We start from the raw sequence: 18637 nt of genomic DNA, 5'->3' as shown, positions 1-18637 counted from the left end.
AATGTCTGCCAGTCGCCCAACCTGATCTCAGAATCACTCGAGTACCCGGATGCGTACGGTCTCGCCATGGCGGATCCGGATGCCACTTCGGATGCCCACCCAACCGGAACCAAGAACACCATCACAGTATCCTCTGCCGCGTCCGACGCTCCCCGTCTCGCCGCTCAACGCTTCGCCTTGGTCTTGTACCTTCGCCGCCGCGCCTTGCGCGGCCGGCAGCCTCCGTGCGGCACCGAGTCGGCGAGCCGGAGCTTCATGATGCGGAGGGAGGACTGCTCGCGCAGGGAGCGGAGCAGCGGCTTGCGCAGGATGACGGCGGGGCCGGTCATGTTGATCATCACCTTCTGCATGCCCAGCTGCGGGGCGGGACACGCGTCACAAGAACCGGCGCCGCGCCGGTGAGCGGCGGGCGGGAGGCGACACACACGTGCCGGGCGCGGGTGTGTGTGTGTGTGCGTTGCTGCGGGGTGGTGGGGAGGCGCCGGGCGGGCGGGATCCGCGCTGTGCGAGGTGCTGCGCTGCGTGCGGGCGCGGGGTGCGGGCGCCGCTCGCACCGATCGTGCCTTCTGGAAGGCGTCGCCGAGGCACTTTTCCATCGCAAAGACCGACGAGCGCTTGGACTTTTTGAAGCCGGCGGTGCCGCAGGAGGTCCAGCCCTTGACCTTGTACTCCGTGTCGGTGATGGTCACCAGCGTGTTGTTCCACGTGTTGCGGATGGAGAGCACGCCGGCCACGCTGCGCTTGCTGCGCTTGGCGGCGGCGGCGGCGGCGGGCTGCATCGGCCGGTCCAGCCCGGCCGCGCTGCTGGAGAGCGGCCGCGCGAGCAGCAGGCGGGGCGCGGGCGGCAGCCGCGGCGGCGCGGGCGGCGGCAGCAGCAGCCGGGGCGCGGGCGGCAGCAGCCGGGGCGCGGGCCGCAGCGCTAGTCTCAGCATCGCTCGGCTCGGCGAGAGACCAAAAAAAATTTTAATTCCCTCGCACAACACTGGGTAGCGCGGCGGCCGCGGCCGCGGCGGCGGCGGCGGCGAGGTCAAGAGCAACAAGAAGGACTGGGCGAGCGTCGCCCGCGGAGCCGCACGCTCCCCCTACGACGGCGGTCCACGCCTCGAGTCCAACGAGCCCTCGCTATACCCTATACGAGGCTCGAGGGGAGCGACGAGGAGCTCTAGGAACGGCCGCCGAGCCCTTCCCGCAGCGCATCCCTAGCAGCGCAGCGGGCAGGGCGGCTCGCGCAGCGCGCGCTATCGCGCAAGCAGCGCGCGCGAGCGAGCGAGCGAGCACACACACACACACACACACACACACACACACACACACACACACACACACACACACACACACACACACACACACACACACACACACACACACACTCCTACCTCCCCAGAAATCCCGAGGAGGCGCACAGCGCCTAGATATGTCTTGTGTTGCTGTGTGCTGCACGCCCTGCGAGCGGGGCGGGGTGCGCACTGACCCTCTATGTTCGTGTGCGTCGCCCATCTCTCCCTGGAGATGACTGCTCTATTTATTTATTTATTACTGGGCCCAGTGTTGTGCCAAAAAAAGAAATTTGACGCGCAAAAGAAAGAGAGAAGTAACAGACAAACCCAGACGAGGGATGGGGCAGGAGGACAGGGTCCACACCTGCACGAGCAGGATTTTGGAAGGACGATCAGGGGCACAGGTGGCTCTGCTCCTGACAAGGGACACGACAGGCTCGCAGCGCGGTGCACGGTGGACTCCCGACTCCACTGGCGGTCTCATCTCAGTCTAGCGACCTGCCTCCAGCTTCGACCTGTGCAGCAAGTATTTTCCAGCCGATGGGTTCGATTTTCTTTTTTCGCCTCGTTTTCTTTTTTAGTGCACTCAGACCAACAAGAAATCACGTTCATTCACGACTTGTGTGTGAGAGAGATTTTTATTAACCAACAAGAAATCACGACTCTCACAGTGATTTGGGCTCGGCAGCTTGTTAGCAGCCGAGAGAGCCCGCGCCGATGAGTTCGACGCGGTCGGGGGGGCCTGCGGAGAGGCCAGCGAGTTGGCGATCGCTGTACTTCATGGCGCCCTCAAAGTGGGGCTGGCTGACAAGCCAGAGGTCGATACTCTGGACGACCCATAGGATGCCACGAATGCCTGAAGGAGAGGGAGGCGAGGCTAGAGGCAGGCTCAGCTGCTCTCGGGTGATCCCGCTTTGGAGGCTGAAGGACCCGATGGTCCTGTCACATTCGCGTTCCGAGTCGTGGGGGTAGAAAAATTCGAGTAGAAATCGAGTCAGCACTTCCTTGTAGTACAGCGGACCGCCAGGCTCGCCGGCAGCATCCGCAGGGAGGCAGCATATGTGTGTGTGTGCGCGCGCGCGGGCGTAGTGCGAGCCGCCCCGAACGACCACATGGTGAGCGCGCCCGAGCACCGAAGCCCCGCGAGCGCCGGCGAGCACCGCCGCCCGCGCCTTGGCGTGGAGCGGTAGTAGATGATGGTTGCGGCGCGCAGCAAGAGCAAGAAACCTAGGGTTAAGGTTGCTCCCGGCCCAGTGGGGATTTTGGCGTACTCAGTGACCGTCTAGGAATCCTAAATGGCCGGCAATGCCATATCTTTTGTGCCTAGGTTGTAGAGCACCTTAAAAAACTAGTATGTCTTGGAGTGAAAAGTTTTTCGATGAGGTGGGGATCCGTGGTGAGCAGATTCCCAGATTCTCCAGATTCCCCCTCGAAAACCGCCCATTTTAATTCACTGCGGCCGCGGGTTTGCTCGGATTACTTTTCACTCGAAGACATACTAGTTTTTTGGCGTTCCGGTGCCTACAAAAAATATCCGAGATCATATGGAGCTGACCACAGGGTTTGCGGCGGTCACTGTCCTACCAGCGGGCACGAGGCAGAGGAGAGCGACGCGACAGGGGAAGAAGCGACAAGGGAGAGCACGACGAGAAGGGGGCGACCGCGAGGTGGCACGAAGATCGCAGCGAGAATCGGCGAGGGACTGCGAAGAGAGTTAGGAAGAGGCGGACGCCCAAGGGTGGGCGACGGCTAGTGCACCACACCCCTCTCCTTAAAATCCCTGTGTGGTGGCGGCGTGCCGTCCTCCCGTCCCTCCTTTGTGTTGTTGTGTCCTTTCTTTCTTTTCTGTCGTACGTCACCGGGCTTGCACTTGCGGGGGGGCGGGCTCCATCCCTCCCATCCCTCCCCACGAGCAAGAAACCTAAGAGGTAATTCCGTTGCTCACGGGATCTCGCGCCCCCAGCGCTCCGTCGCTTCAGACCTCGCGAAGCGTCACCCTCAGACCTCGCGTGGCAGCCGACTCTCCTCATGGGCGGAGGAGGCCGCACATCCTCCTTCGCGCCCAGCCACAGCCTCAACACCTCTACACCCTTTCTCCTCGGCAGCGCGCTCGCCTCGGCCCTCTTCGCGTGCCTGGCGTCGCACACCGCCGTCAGCCTCTCTGCGGTGGCTGCAGTCGCCAGCGTGGTTCTCTGCATCTCTGCTGGCCTCCGCTGGGTCGTTGGTGACCCATTGCGCGACACCGCCGCGCACGGCTTCGGCCCTCGATGTACCGCGCTGGCCGCCGCCGCGACGCCCACAGCGCCGAAGCTCGACAACAACGGCAGCTGCGACGGCGGCGAGCCGCCCGCAGACCTGTCCCAGGAGGAGCTGCTGCTGCTGCAGTACTTCTTCGCGATCACCTTCCGGCTGGGCGACGACGAAGCGGCGATCTCCAGCATCTGGTGCATGACGGGCGGCGGCAAGCCGCTTCCGAGCGCGCCAGACCAGCTCAACTTTACCGCGATCCGGTACCACCTCTCGTTCGTCGCGTACGCCACCGCCGCCATCTGCATGCGCACCCCGCTCCTCAAGGCGCAGGGCGGCGCGGTGCTCGGCTGGGTCATGCGCCAGCTCCTCTCTCCCCGCGTCTTTCGGTACTGCGACTTTTACTGGCCGGCGGACGGCTCCGCCTCCTAGAAGCGGAATACGCATACACGTCTCCCAACCATGTCTCCCAGCTCGTCTTCAGCCGTATTCCGCTGTATTCACTGCACTCCTGTCCGTTGTATTCACGCGGTGCTCTGAATACGCTGCACAACACCGTCTTCCCGCCCTCCTCTTTGCGTCTCCGCCACGCAGGCTCGCCCTTCTATTCACAGCTGCCGTTCTATTCACACCACGCAGGCTCGCCCTTCGCCTGCCGCGAGAATGTCATGTGGACCGGCCACCTCCTGCACGTCGCGACGCTCTACGAGGCGCTGACCGGGGACGACAAGTACCGCCAGCCGGGAGGGCTGCGCCTCGTGGACGGGCGCGGCCGGGAGTGGAGCAGCGACGCCGAGGCGTTCGGCCTGCACTTCACCGCCTGCATGCGGACACTTCCTGGACAGTTCCTAGCCAGTACCTAGGCGCTCGGCCTGCACCTCGCCGCCTGCATGCGGGTCAACGCGGCGGGAGGGGTGCCCTGCGAGCCCGGCCTGGTCTTCTTCCAGTGCCAGAACCACGCCATGTGCGGCCTGCGCTTGCTCGAGGCGCTCGGCGGCTCGACACTTCCTAGACACTTGCTGGACACCTCCTAGACACTTGCTGGACACTTCCTAGACACTTGCCGGACGCTTCCTAGGCGCTAGGCGGCTCGCGCGTGCCGCACGGCTTCTTCGGCCCCGAGCGCCGCCGTTTCCTCCAGTTCGCCACCGGCGGCATGCGGGCCGTTGTCGGCACGGGCGGACTCAAGGCAAGCTAGACGCCTGCAAGACACCTGCAAGACACCTGCAAGACACCTGCAAGACACTGGCTAGAGTCTGGCTAGACACTTGCTGGACACTTGCAAGACGCTTGCTAGACATTTGCAAGAAACCTGCTAGACACTTGCTAGACACTTGCTGCTCACGCCTGCAGCCCTGGCCAGGTCGTGGTAGTGACGACGCCGCAGCACACGGAGCCGTTCTGCGCGCCCTTTGCGCGCGAGCGGGCGCACCTCGAGGAGCGACTCGCCTCCGCGGCGCGGGCAGGGTGCGAAACCATCGCCGGCGAGCACCCGGCTGGCCCGTCGGACGTGTCCGAGGCACGTCCGTGACATGCCCGAGACATGTCCGACAGGAAAGCACCGCCCGCCTGGCCCGTCGCCGTCGCGTGTGCTCGGTTCGGTCCCGTTCGCGCACTTGGGCAGCGACGGGTGGGACCTGACCTACCTCGGCTGGTGGGCCGACAGCGGCCGTTTGGCGGGCGAGCTGTACACGCTCGCCGTGCAGCCCAAGGAGAGTGGCGCCCGGGGGGGGGGGGAGGGGGGCGTGGACGGCGTCTCTTCACAGACGCGGGTGTGGGCAGGTGTCGCGCGGCGCGTGGGGCTACGGCGAGCACCCTTCCCTCGACTCTCGGCCGCCGCTCGCGTGCTGCGTCGGCCTCAACATCCCTAAGTCGGCCTACTCCGCGCAGATCCTGCCGATGCTCCGCCAGCTCGGCGACGGCTCCAACGCCGACCGCGTCGAGGCGTGGCTGCGGCGCCACTTCCGGCGCGAGGCGCCGGCGCAGTCGCACCAGGGCGGCGGCGGCGAGGGCGGAGGCGGCGAGGGCGGAGGCGGCGAGGCGCTGTCGTGCAGTCCTGAGGCCGAGCTCCGCGCCTGCTCCTCTGGCTGCGGCTCTGCCGGCCTCGGGCCGGTGGCGGGGGGCACGGCGGACGGGCGCACGGCGGACGGGCGCACGGCGGCGGAGCGCGGCGCGAAGCGTGCGCCGCGCGGCTGCGTCTGGCTGCAGGAGGGCGACGAGTGGGCGATCGGAAACACGGCGAACTACGCGATGGCGGTCGCCGTCGCCAACGGCAGCGACTTGCGCGCGCTACACCAGGGCGGGTCGGAGCAGTACCGCGCAGCCGAGGCTGGCGGCGTGCGCGGCGTGGGCGTCTCGCCGCTCGACGCAGAGGTCTTCCGCTGCCGCAGGGGCGCGTCGCCGGGTGAGGTCGAGGTTGGGCTCTGGATGGGCGAGGGCGGCTTGACCGAGGCGACGCTGTGGGCGGAGGGCCGTGCCGTCGACTCGCTCACGCTGCTGTCGGCCGACGGCGGCGGCGGCGGCGGCGGCGGCGGCGGCGGCGGCGGCGGCGGCGGTTGGGCGTGGCGCCCCGCCGCCCCGCCGTGCCGTGGCGCGACGGTGACGGTGGAGGGGCCGCGCCGGCGGCTTGTCTTTGCGGTGCGGGTCAAGTGAGGGCCGGGCGGAGGGTGGCGGCCTCACCTGCACACTGAGGCGGCCGTGGTGATTTGATCAATTGATGTCTTCCCACCGGGTCAGGGGTGCGCGAATGTGTGCCTTTACAGACCGGTCCTCTCGTATCTCCGCACTATGTTTCTCACTGAGGGCCTGAACCACCGCTTGCACCAGTCTAATATTGTTACTCAGCCATAACCTGAGATGGTGTTTTATACGCGGCAAACAGCGCCTGATCATAAATCATATAGAGAAAAACACGCTGACTAAGAAGGCTGAAGGGTTGGCAGCGAGATCTTCTTCTCTTGCTTGGACTTGGTGCCTCTCTCTACCGTATCGTACGACTGTATGATATAAAAAATCTCACAGCGGCTCATGGCTCATGCGTACACCTGACATCTCGACTGACGTACTTATTGAAAGACGAAATCTATGGGAAGGTCATGGGCTGGCGATGCAGCGGTGCCGGCACCTTCCCTCTCCCAGCCTGAGCTCTCCCACGGATCTTCAGCTGTGCAGCTGCAGATGTACCGTGGCAGGCCTGGCGGGAATCCACACCGAATTCTTTTGCCGCCACTTCCGCACCGAAATCTCCCCCGGCAATTCGCGACCCAGATGGCGCTACTGTTGAGACAGTCAAAGCTGTGACCAAGGATGCAGCTTGCCTGGCTCGTCTGCTTCATGAGCTTGACTTCGCAGCTAGAATTCCTGCCAACAGCTCGAGCAGCGGGCGCCGCGGCGCGGTGCTTCCGGTTCCTCTGCTCGATCTTTGTGCGGCGCTCCGCCGAGCCCTCCTTTGAATTTCTGAATTCCAGAGCGGCAAGACTATTGTGACGCCCGCGGGGCTGCCCGTTTCGGTCGCGGTCCGCGCCGCCGCGGTCGAGCGCCTTATGGTACGGGAAGCGCCTGTTTTGTGGCGGACGCTTTTGTGGCGGACGCCTCCTTTGGTGTGCGCGAGAGCCGTTCACCCGCGCGGCCTCTCGCGGATCCGCCCGAAGCTTTGGTGCTGCTGTGCCTTGCGAGCCGTTCTGGGGTGGCTCCTCCTCGGCCTTCAAGTACGCGTTTCGCCATGCCTGGAACGCCTCGTTCACTTGCGCGACGTAGCGTGGCGCGTTTTCTAGCAGAACTTTCCGCGCGAGAAAGCATTTTCCGCTCCACCGAGCACGTTGGCAAACACTGGATGACGAGCGGCGGGCAGGATCGTGCGCATCCACCCCGCTGACTGCCAGAGGGTTGAAAGAGACTGCCTGCTGCCTCGTCATGGCGTTTGTGGTGTCCCGCCACGCGTACTCGAGCTGTGACGAATTGTCCTGATGGCATGCAGTCGCGACCGCTTCCCTGTCGAAGAAGCCAAACACAGGCACGCACCGTTTACGCGGACCGCGCCAGATCTGCTTGCCGGGGCGCAGAGCTGGGGATGGGGTGGTCGGCAGCGGCACTCCGGCCCAGTGCAGGATAGACACGGAAATATCGGCATGCCGATGCGGGCCGGGCACCCACCTCGGCGTCTCTGCGCCGCGTTCACGCTGGGAAGCCACGGCGCGGAAGGGATCGTAGATCACTAGCGGCACCCTGACGCAGTGCAGCTCCACACAGCCGCCGTGCTGTAACGGGGCGAGCCCGTTCTCCGCAAAATGCTCCCCGTGGTCGCCGACGACGATGAAGAGCACTCGTCCCGCCAGCGCGCGGTTGGCCTCGAGGCCTTCAAACACACTCCGCACGAGGCCATCACTCTCGCGCAGCCGCTCCAGGTAGTCGGGAAGTTTCCCTCCATCCACGTAGTCGCCTCGCAGGTTGCTCACAAATCGCGACGTGTTGCGGGGCGTGCGCTTGAGCACGTGCGGTCGGAAGGGAAAGTGGGAGCCTGAGGTGAACAAAGCGGCCAGAAATGGCGACCCGCTCGCCGCTGCCTGGCGTGCGAAGTCCAGCGCCGGCCGAACCAGGAGCGTGTCGTCAACGGCCTTGACCTTGCCCCACCCCTTGCCCGCGGCATTCCGGTGCACACTGCACGGGTCGGCAAGACAACGGCCTAGCTGGCCAGCCTTCAGACTGGCCCCGACCACGCCGCCACAAACGGTGGAGAAGCCTGCTTCGTCGCTCGTAGCAGAGGCTGTCTCGAGCATCTCCAGCAGCGCCTGGTGCGGAGGCGCGACACCCAACTGCGTCAGCGCTCCGTAGCATTCCTCACTGAGGGTGAGGGTGAGGCGTCGGCACTCGCTGTTGTTCAGGTAGCGCGCACAGCTGGCCTCGAGCGACTGCGAGCCGAGAACCTCGTCAAAGCCCAGCGAGTGCTGATACGTCGACGGGTTGTCCGCCGTGCTCGACAGAAACATGCTTTTCCAGGGGGCTCGCTGCTGCCTGAGCAGATGGGGCAAACACTGGCGCTGCATGAATTCAACCCACCCTTCGTGCCTGAGCTTACCCATCTTGAACTCCGTCCATCCTGTTTGGAGCTCCGGCTGCAGCCCACAGAGAAGTTCAAAGAGCACCTTGTTTGAATTGGGGATCGAGCTGAAGGCAGCTCGCGAGGCAACAGCTCCAGAACGGGCGGCAAGCTGGCTTAGGAATGGCGCGGTTGGCGCACCCAGTGGTGAGGCATACAGAGGCGTCATGGCATCTGCCGATGCAGACTCGAGCACGACAAGCACGACGCCCCCCGGAGCCACGTAGTCTTTTGACCGCCGCCTCCCGGTTCCGTCCGAGTCGGGGTCGGTGGCGTCGGGGATGCCGTCGCTGTCCGTGTCGCGTCTGCAGAGTGCCCTGGACCGAAAGATGCACGGCCTGACCACGTAATCTTTTGACCGCCGCCTCCCGGTTCCTGCTCGAGGCTCGTGACTGCCCCCCAAAAGGGAATCGACAAGCCCTCCGCCTGCGTCGACTCCAACTAATTCTGACGTAGGGAGTGCCAGTCTTACTAGCACGCTAGGAGAGCAGCTGCTGCACTGCCCCACCGCCCGGGAATAGATTGTCAAGGGCAGCAGCAACGCCAGCCACAGGATGCATGCGACAGATGGCGCCTTGGTGTGTCGCCGTGCGACCCTGCGGAGGAGAGCGACCGCGGCGACGTGCAGAGCCACGAATAAGATAGCCGTCGCCGCAGGGAGGCCCAAGGAGAGGTGCGCAAGCTGCGCGAAGACAATCTGGTGAGAGCTCGGCACTGTGGCGATAGTGTCAAGACCAAAGGTGATGAGGTCACTGCTGAGCCCCGTCCCCAGGCTCGCTCGCACCGCGAAGTCGGCAGCAACGAGGAAAAGGGCTCCCACCGCCAGCATGTGAGCCGCGGCACTCATGCCCAGGCGTTCCGCACACAGCACGACCAGCGCCAGGCCACACATCGAAATGCACACGTCCAGCCACCCGCAGGCGCCGCAGTGCATTTTCGTGAGATTGAATAGTAACAGCCCGCCTGTCTCTAGCAGCAAGACGCTTGCATGCGCCGACATGGTATTAGCTCACGTCTGACGACAGGAGCCCCACGTTTAAATCCCTGTGTGTGGCGGCGTGCCGTCCTCCCATCCCGGCGTGTATGTTTTCTTTCTTTTTTTTAGGAGCCCCACGGCATTAAAAGTGCAAGGCCCAGTGCGCGTGGGTGAGCGGTGTGTGTGTGTGTGTGTGGTGTGTGTGTGTGTGTGTGTGTGTGTGTGTGTGTGTGTGTGTGTGTGTGTGTGTGTGTGTGTGTGTGTGTGTGTGTGTGTGTGTGTGTGTGTGTGTGTGTGTGTGGGGTGTGTGTGTGTGTGTGTGTGTGTGTGTGTGTGTGTGTGTGTGTGTGTGTGTGTGTGTGTGTGTGTGTGTGTGTGTGTGTGTGTGTGTGTGTGTGTGTGTGTTGGTGTGTGTGTGTGTGTGTGTGTGTGGTGTGTGTGTGTGTGTGTGTGTGTGTGTGTGTGTGTGTGTGTGTGTGTGTGTCGGGTTTACTAATCGAGATACTGTAGTGATATTGATATCCCACGGACGAGAAGTTGCCGAGAAGTCCCCGCAATAGGAAAAAGAAAAAGTAATGAGGCAGACCACCACGCCATCAGGGAGACTACGCGCAGGGCGCCGACGGCCGCACGACCCCCGAAAACAAAGGCGTTCCGCGCGCCCGACATGCGCCAGCCGGCCCTAGCGCGTCATCTCCTGCGCGCGAGCACGTAGATCTCGCCGCCCGGCCCCCTCGCGACACGCAGCCCTTCGTCCAGGTACGTCGTCTCCAGGTAGACTGCGCTGCTCGTCAGGCTCTCGAGCGCGTCAACGGCCGCCGAAGGCAGAGCCGCCTCCAGCCTCACTCCGTCTGGCAAGCCCCACGGCACAAAGGGAAGCCACGGCCGCACGCGAAGCTTCGAAAAGACCAGGCTGACGCGGCGTCCGCTAAGGCGACGGCAGGTGGCGCCGACGCAGTACTCGGTCGCGGCGCGAGGCAGCTGAAGCGAGGCGGCCGCCGCGAGCGACGAGAGCGGCGGCAGCAGCTCGACGATGTTCTCGGCCTGCAGTTCGCCCGCAGAGGCGCCGGCGCGGACGTTTTGCGAGATGCGTCCAACCTCGAGGGGCGAGAGACCGAGGCTGAGGACGTCGAACGCGTCGGTGAACTCGAGGTCCCACTCGCCCAACAGCAGCGGCGAGTCGACCGGCTCCGGCTCAGGATTGGCAGCCTCGACCGCCTCCACCTTTTGGCGGAGCTCCTCGAGTGCGCCGTCGACGCGAAAGCCGCGCTCCGCTCGCGCCGCGCTGAGACGTAGGTCCGCCACCAGCGCAGCGGATTTGCCATCGTCCACCTCCGCGTCGGTGGCCGTGTCGGAAGGCGCGCAGCAGAGAATGGAGCTGCGCCGTGCTGCGGTTACGGGCAGCTGGAGGCCGGCGGCCGCGGCGAGGATCAGCATCGGTACGACAACCAGCCGGCTGTGTAGCTCGTGAGCGCTGTCAGAGTGTTTCGACACCGATCGAGCCGAGAGCAACTTTTCACAGGGGGTCGCATATCACATACACCTGACTGACCCCACACACGGTCTCGTCCGTGCCTCGCCGGCGGCGAGATTGCTAGAGGCGGAGCAAGCCTGCTCTAGTCTCACATGTTACTTGCTGCCGTCTGTTGTTTGTTGTGGCCTTGTTTGTTCCTTTGGCACCTTGGAGTGCTGGGGGGGGCGACAGGGAGGGAGGATGAACCAGGATGTGGCCCTGCCTGAGTTATGTGTACGCCGACTCAGGGTGTGTGGCAGCCACGCTGGCTGTGTGTCTTGTGAGCTTGTTTTGTGTCTGTGTGTCGCTCGTGCGTGTCGTCATCATCTGTCCCGCGTCCACCCATAACGCGCTGGTGTCCAGTCCGAGCCTGACTGTTCTTCACCTTTCTACCTACCTACCTCAGAGAGAGGGGGAGGGGTCTGAGGCGGGGGCCCAGATCTGCTCGTCTCAGAGGGTACCCTCTGTGCCAAGAGAGGCCATCCACGAGCGGCTCAGAGGGTACCTGGGCCGACCCTCTGAAGGCCTGTGCCCCCAAGCAGCCTCTCTCGGCGCAGCCTCTGAGGCTACGGGGACCCTCTGAGACGCCAAGGCAAGCCCCGCGAGGCCGCTCCTCAGAGGGAGTTTTCAGCGGTATTTCAAGTCTGTCGTGATCCCCCACCAAGGACCAAGCAGCAAGAACCCCCCCCAGCAGGCCCAGCTTCCATTGGTTTCGGATACCTCAAGTTCGAGTTCACTAGGACGCCGCGGCGCCTCATGGCCAAGCTGGAGCAGGGGACGGATGTGGAGATCACTACCTCCTCCTCGGGCGGCCGCTCCAAGCACATCCTCACTCAAGTTGACGGGTCGGCGGCGCCGCTGGCCGCGCGAAGCTGTCGCACGCGCAGGGCTCGGTGCGGGCGCTGTGGGCGAGCCTGCAGCAGCAGCAAGCGGCGTGTGTGGTGCCGGGCGCTCGAAGCGTATAGAATAGCGCCTTAGTCAATGCTCGCTGCTTCCGCCCCCTCCCCGCCCTCCCTGGTCAGCGCCGTTCGTGGAGGGCTAGGCGCTCCGGCCTCCGCCCGGGGCTCTCGCCTCTGTCTGCCGAGAGGGGGCTACCCTCTGAGGTCAACGCCCTCAGTGCCGCGCCAAGACAGACCCTCGGACGGGGACCCTCTGAGGCCAAAATCAGCCAAGAGAGGCCACAGAGGCGGCACAGAGTCAGAGTCAAACCCTCTGTGCCGCCAAGCCAGGGGTCCGACCCTCCTCAGAGGGGGGTCTGAGGCCTCAGAGCGTCTACAACCCCCTCACCGATATCGTTCAAGGTGCGAAAAGAATGTCTTTCCGACCTAGGCCGGGCGGTGGGGCGCCGAACGTACTGAACGTATAGAGCCGAACGGGAGGAAGCCGGGGAAGACGACTCCGAGGCGGACGAAACACCAGTGGTAATCCCGCCGTCAGCTGTCACGATATACCCGTACCCGAAGGAAGGGAACCCCAGTGCCAACACCGACCGTTGAGGTACAAGTGCTCGAAAAGAGAGTGGACCTGAGCAACGACATGACTTGGAGGCAAATGATCGGAGTGGGAGTCAGAAATGTGGTCCTTGCGCGAGGAGAGCTCGATAAACTCGAGGGGCCAAAATATGCCGAGAGGAGGGCGGAGTTACGCCGAGCGAGAGGCGAGAGAAGCAGCGAGAGCAAGGGATCGGCAGACGGCAGCGGCGTCTCAGAACGAGGCCGAGGAGAGCGATGTGAGTCAGAGAATGAAACAGCAGGAGAGAGAACGAGGACGAGAGTGGGACGACCACACGAGGTGGCATGAAGGTCGCTGCGAGAATTGGCGAGAAACTGCGAACCAGATAGGAAGAGGTGGGCGCCCGAGGGTGGTCGCAGGCTAGCACCGCACTTCTCTCCTTGAAATCCCTGTGTGGTGGCGGCGTGCCGTCCTCCCATCCGCATCCCTCCCTTGGGTTGTCTGTTTTCTTTCTTTTGGGGGGGCGGGCGCGGGGTGCGGGGGGGGCGGTGCGGTGTGAGCAATCGTGTGTACCTTCGCTTGTTTCTATTAACATCGAAGTCTAGCTCAAAAAGAATTCTGCGGCCGACATCGGTTTGTATTATTAACAACGAAGGCGCTCTCAAAACAGAATTTTGAGGAGGTGGCACACGCACGATTCACAGCCTTGTTATTGAGAAGAAAATACGTCCTATGGCGCTGTGCGCTGCCGCTGGTCTGTGAGAGGTTGAGGTTCACACGACAGACAAGGCGCAGACGACGTGCGAAAAAGAAATTTATGGTCGCGGCTCCCTCGCACAACACTGGGCACGGGGACTGGCGCGCACTGGCACTAACACAGGTACACCATGTGCGAAAAAGAATTTGAAACTCATGGTTGTGTTGAGGTTGATATGACGGCACACTCCACAAGTGCTCCAAGTGCCCGCCTCGTTCGCACCAGCTTGGACACGTGGCTGTCTCGTGGGGCTGATTTGCGCGCAAATCACTGCTGTGGCCTGTGCGAAAAATGACAAAGAAGAATTCTGAGTCGAAAATCCCGTACGCCGTAAGGATAAGGTCAGGGAAAATAAACAGTGCTCGCCGCCCGGGCCGAGCAACCACAATGCGCGACGACGCCGAAAGGGGTAATGGCCGTCAGGGGCGGCGCGCCTCCAACGCGGTGTAGGCGATCGCCCCGTCGCGGAGCAAGATCTCGCGTGCCTATTCCCGAGGTATAGCCGAGATATAGCCGAGATCTCGCGCGCCAATTCCCGTTGTCCCGTCCCGGTCTAATCCACGTCTGCTGTCGCTACCATGCTTGGGCGCGGACAGGGTCCGACCTTTGGGAGTCAGGCTGCCTGCTACTGCTAGATCTCGCGCGCCAGCCCGCCGACGTAGCTTGACAGGTACGCCTCGGGCGTGGTCAGCGGCAGCGGCAGGGAGAGCAAGTGCGCCGCTCGCAGCAGCAGCCAGCACGGCAGCAGCGTCGCCTATTCAGTCCTCAGCCAGCATGGTGACTTGTCAACGAGCCCGTTGTCACCAGCCAGCATGGGGGCAGCAGGGTCGCCCAGGGACGGTGCCTCAGCCCGTACTCCTCGCCGAGGTCGACGGTTGACGTCAAAGAGAGGCTCGCTTGCTCCAGCGCCGCCTGCAAAGGGGAGGGGGCTGCGCGGTGAGGGAGAGGCGACGGGGGCGAGAGAGAGGCAGAGGCAGAGGCAGAGGCAGAGAGGCAGCAGGTTAACGGCGAGGCAGCGGTCAGCGATCGCCACCTGCCAACCCTGCCTGCTACAGCTACCACACTGCAGCGCCGCCTGCCGCTGCGCGGTGTCGACCGGCGGGGCCAGATCTCGCCATCATATCTCCCCATATCTCCCCACATCTCCACCTGCCGCTGCGCGGTGTCGACCGGCGGGGCCAGATCTCGCCATCATATCTCCCCATATCTCCACACATCTCCACCTGCCACCGCGCGGTGTCGGCCGGCGGGGCCCACGCCGCCGTCTGAGGCCCGCACCAGTGGCGCCTACTCGCGCCGCGCGTACTTCTTTTCGTGCGCGCATTTCTTTTTTAGAGCCGGACCAGTGTCGCCTGCACACAGCGGCGGAGTGGGTACACCGCGCAAGGGTCGGGCAGGGTGTGTGTGTGTGTGTGTGTGTGCGTGTGTGAGTGTTGAGGAGCCGAGTAAGCGTGGTGCACGCGGGGTCATCTCGGGCAATCTCGGGTACTCTCGCCAGTACGCGTGGAGAGCACCCAAGTGGTGCGACCACGTCCCCGTGGCGGCGGTGCGGAGCAGGTCCTAACGGCGTGACAGGCATTCCCGTCGCCGGGGCGTGTCCCCGGTCTGACTGCGGCTCTCTACGCTCCGTGCGTGCGTGGGAGAAAGGGTGGGTGGAGGGGGGGGTCCTTGGGGTTGTGTGCTTGCGAGAAGACGGCCTCGCGCTCTGCTTCTAAGCAGCCGGCTCCGAGACGACGAAGAGTGTGCCGCCTAGAACCAGGTGAGACACCAATGAGTCACTCGTGGGTGGTAGCGGGTCCGTGACAACAACGAGTGCGCCGCCTGGGCGCAGCGCCTGGCCAAAGGGAGGGTAGGTGGGGTTAGCTTCTCCACACACAGTGGCGGGGCAAGGGCCAGGGCAGCCCTCGCGACTCCACGTCTAGAGACGACAGGAGCCCCGCACGGCGTTAAAGTGCGAGGCTCGGTGCGCGTGTGGGTGGGCCGTGAGCCTGGCCAAAGTTGGCGAGCGAACGGGTGAGGTCGCTCGCGTGCTCGAGCGACTCGATCGCCACGATGAGATCGTACGCCGCTTGCTCGAGAGGCGCCTATCAGTTTGTGTTGGAGCGGCAATCTCGTCATGCCGAGACGACTGGGACCGTAAGCCGACGCCTGGAGCGACGCCTCACAGAGCGGCACCGGGAGTCGGTTGCCATAGTCTTAATAAGTGGCTGCTGCTACTATGTCGAACTAGCGAGCGGCGCCTCGTATGACGCCACCACGAAGCGGCACGAGCCGGCAAGGCCCTTGGCGGTGGCGGTGCGGGCAGCGGTGGCGGCTTGAGTGGTGGAGAGCGTGAGGCCGTCGTACGTGGCGGTAACGGCTGCCCCGGCGTCGCCTTGAGCCGCGCGGCGCCGCGCCTCCGCCAGGAAGAAGACGGTGCCGCCCCAGCCACAGCCGGCGTCGAGCACCCGCTCTGGTGCGAGATGCCGGGTGCGGTTCCACAGCAGCCGGTTGGTCACCTGCACGTCGTACGCGCTCCCATTCCACAGCGCCGCGTGCATCGTGTCGTGCGCCCGGTCAGACGACCAGCGCACACGGTTGGTGAATGGAACGAGAGCAGACAGCACGTCATACTTGAGCACGAGCCAGTCGGAGCTGCGGTCACTCATTGGGTTAGCCCAGGTCACTGCACGCTCGATGAGCTCTTCGATTGGCTGTCCAGCCAGCACGGCCGCTAGCAGAGCGGCGCACGCGAGGGCGCCGCGGCGAGCGAGCGGCATGTGTGTGTGATCGGTCGCGGCCCCCGGCGTAGCGGCGAAACCCGGGAGCGGATCGGTACTCGCCACCAGCACTCGTCGCAGACGTCCCCGCGCGGCTTCCGCCGCCCCTGTGAAGAGAGACCAGACCGTTTTGAGTAACCGGCGAAGCCGCCGGTGGCATCTCTTTCCACCCAAGAAGCCCGTTTGGAGGGATGGGCGGCAGTGTGCGGGCGGTGAGTGCTAGTCCTCTCATCAATTTAGAACGAAACGCCCCTCCCTCCCTTCTTCCCTCTACTAGCTGAGGGGCTCGCTAAACGCTCGCCGAGCTCCATGCTGTGCAACACCACCTCCTCACTAATCGTCAGGGGTGCGGAGAGCGCAGTGCACTACGGTGAGGCTGCGCAGCGGGGGCTCGCCCCCTGCACCGCGCTCAGCGGCGTAGGGGAGAGGGCGGTCGGTGGCGGCGGCGGCGAGGCGCGAGGCGGTGGCGGCATGCATGCAAACCAGGAGTCGGCGGAGGTGCGGGCGGCGGGATGACAGGGGAGGCGGCGGGATTGACAGGGGAGGCGGCGGCCACGAGCGGAGCGGCGCGAGAAGGGGGGGGGGGCGGCGGCGAGGCGCCGGTTTGAGCGAGGCGCCCGCGCCATCAGAGGGACGCGCCGCTGCGAGATGGAGGGCGGCGGTGACGGAGGCGAGGCGCGAGGCGGCGGCGGCGGCGGCGGCGGCGGCGGCGGCGGCGGCGGCGGGTCTCGGTGAGCGGCGGCGGGAGGAGGAGCAGCGGCGGTGGGAGGAGGAGCAGCGGCGGCGCTCGCTCGCTGTTGACGGGAGCGCTTTTGAGCCTGGAATCCCATGCCACTGCGACCGGCGTGCCCGGGAACGGAGATCGCGCGCGCGCCGCCACTCACGACGCGCGCGCGATCTTCGCGGAGTCGGGTCCCCAGAGGGAAGCGGTCTTCTCGGCCGACGTCCAGCGGCGCGCAAGGAAGCAGGCGCAGCGGAGGCGGCCTAGCACCGGCTCGGCGCCGGGCGGTTGCGCTGCCCGCGAGCCGCGTCCTGAGCCTCGGCAGCGCGCTGCGCGGCGCGGCGCTCGCGCTGCTTCTGTGCCGAGAGCGGCATGATTCGCCAGCTGAAGCTCCAGACTCCTCGGGTCCGCGAATTGCGCAGGTCACGATTGCCAGGTTGGGGGGAAAATTGGCGTAAGCGTCTGAAAGCAGTCTTGGGTGGTCGAGGGGGGCGATCGATGCCAGCGGGGAAAGGAAAAGGAAAGGGACTGTACATAGCTCAGTCGTCTAGCGGGACCCCACTGGACGCTTCCGAGATGCACTCCCTGACCCTGGTGACGGAGAGGCCGAACTGCGCAATGAGCGCGAAGCAGACAGACAGAGGCTACTGCACAGGCCGAGACGGCAGAGCCTTCGGTGGGCAGGCGCCCGCGTGACGGCGAGCGCGCAGCGTGCGCCGGCGGCGCCGCAGGCGCCGCTGCTGCCGCAGGCGCAGCCGCGCGCGCCTCCTCGATGGTCTTGGTGACGAGCGCGTTGACGCGGGCCTGCGCCGCGGTGAGGTTCTCGATCAGCTTCGGCAGCGGCTCGGCGGGCGCCAGCGACCGTCGCGCCTCCTTGACCGCGCACGTGTAGAAGCCGAGCGCCTGGACGGCCGACTCGAGCGCCTCGTGCGCCTCCGCGTTGAGCGTCTCGTCGTCGATGTGCGACGTCGCGTCGTCCGCGCACTCGCCGTACGCGCCCGGCAGCGTCTGCTGCAGCAGCGAGGTGGCGCCCCGCATGAGCGCGGGCATCTCCGTCGGGCCGGCGACGACGGCGAGCTCGTTGGTGCCGACGAAGCGGAAGTTGTCGTCGATGACACGGCGTTGCTTTTACCACTCGGGCAAACTCGAGATGAAACGGACGGAAAACGCGTCGGCGGCCCCTCTCCGGAGAGCGATGCATGATGCGGCCGGCGCGCCACCGCAGCGCACCAATGGAGGTTGCGCTGCGGCACAATCCACAGGCGCAGCAGCACTGCGAGGCATTCTCCAAGCACACCTCTGAGCAAGAGAGGCCATGCCCAGGGTCAGCCAGGAGAGGGGGCTTTTTCCATCCGTCCACCACTTTTCAGCAACCTTCGCAAATTCTTTTTCCTTCGCGGCAACGCGATGGCGGCAAGGCCTTTTGCGCGCCCGCCCTCGTCACGCAGAAGACCAACGGGCGTCGGACCGCGGTGAGACCGCGCCGCCCTCCGCGCCCGCCCGCGCCCGCAGCGTGAACACATACGCGCGTCCCTCGCCGCACGGAAACATACGCGCCAGCCGCGCACACAGCCTCACATGCAGCGCAGACCGCATGCCCGCGCCCTGGGCCGCCGACGACCCGGTCGGGCGGGCTGCGCGGCCGCCGCACACCATCAGGCAGGCGCACGACCACCCACAGCACGCCGCAGCCCGCCGCGCAGCCCTGCCAGCCAAGCCTGCGCCTCAAAGCTGCACAAACAGGCGCACAACAGAGCACAGCGCACAGCACACACCGGCGGCGCGCGCAGAGCACACGCAGACGCGCGCGCGGACGCAACACGCACACGGTACACAGCAC

At 65.0% G+C, this 18637-nt stretch overlaps 5 protein-coding genes across 5 annotated transcripts; 2 read left to right on the top strand and 3 right to left on the bottom strand.

Annotated features, from left to right (window-relative positions):
- Positions 1-164: 164 nt before the first annotated feature.
- EMIHUDRAFT_99488 (hypothetical protein) lies at positions 165-932 on the bottom strand (the record flags this gene model as incomplete). Its single annotated transcript, XM_005782398.1, has 2 exons — positions 165-356; positions 555-932. 2 exons carry the CDS (start codon positions 930-932, stop codon positions 165-167), a joined length of 570 nt encoding a protein of 189 aa, XP_005782455.1.
- Positions 933-3305: 2373 nt separating this feature from the next.
- Positions 3306-6176, top strand: EMIHUDRAFT_99487 (hypothetical protein; the record flags this gene model as incomplete). The annotated part of the gene is made up of 6 exons (XM_005782397.1): positions 3306-3866; positions 4139-4282; positions 4388-4488; positions 4878-5047; positions 5079-5296; positions 5415-6176. The coding sequence occupies 6 exons, from the start codon at positions 3306-3308 to the stop codon at positions 6174-6176; spliced, it is 1956 nt and encodes a 651-aa protein (XP_005782454.1).
- Positions 6177-10285: 4109 nt separating this feature from the next.
- EMIHUDRAFT_99485 (hypothetical protein) lies at positions 10286-11032 on the bottom strand (the record flags this gene model as incomplete). The annotated part of the gene is made up of 1 exon (XM_005782396.1): positions 10286-11032. The coding sequence occupies one exon, from the start codon at positions 11030-11032 to the stop codon at positions 10286-10288; it is 747 nt and encodes a 248-aa protein (XP_005782453.1).
- A 2578-nt stretch (positions 11033-13610) lies between these two features.
- EMIHUDRAFT_462907 (hypothetical protein) lies at positions 13611-16076 on the bottom strand (the record flags this gene model as incomplete). Its single annotated transcript, XM_005782395.1, has 4 exons — positions 13611-13802; positions 13964-14071; positions 14122-14229; positions 15573-16076. 4 exons carry the CDS (start codon positions 16074-16076, stop codon positions 13737-13739), a joined length of 786 nt encoding a protein of 261 aa, XP_005782452.1. The 3' UTR covers positions 13611-13736.
- Positions 16077-16297: 221 nt separating this feature from the next.
- Positions 16298-17207, top strand: EMIHUDRAFT_434501 (hypothetical protein). Its single transcript, XM_005782394.1, has 3 exons — positions 16298-16547; positions 16571-16771; positions 16816-17207. The coding sequence occupies exons 2-3, from the start codon at positions 16725-16727 to the stop codon at positions 17171-17173; spliced, it is 405 nt and encodes a 134-aa protein (XP_005782451.1). The 5' UTR covers positions 16298-16547; positions 16571-16724; the 3' UTR covers positions 17174-17207.
- The last annotated feature ends 1430 nt before the right edge of the window (positions 17208-18637 follow it).

The sequence above is a fragment of the Emiliania huxleyi genome (assembly GCF_000372725.1).
Source record: "Emiliania huxleyi CCMP1516 chromosome Unknown EMIHUscaffold_19, whole genome shotgun sequence".
Taxonomy (NCBI): domain Eukaryota; phylum Haptophyta; order Isochrysidales; family Noelaerhabdaceae; genus Emiliania; species Emiliania huxleyi.
The sequence above is the reverse complement of the archived record's forward strand: the minus strand, read 5'-3'. Positions and strand labels throughout refer to the sequence as shown.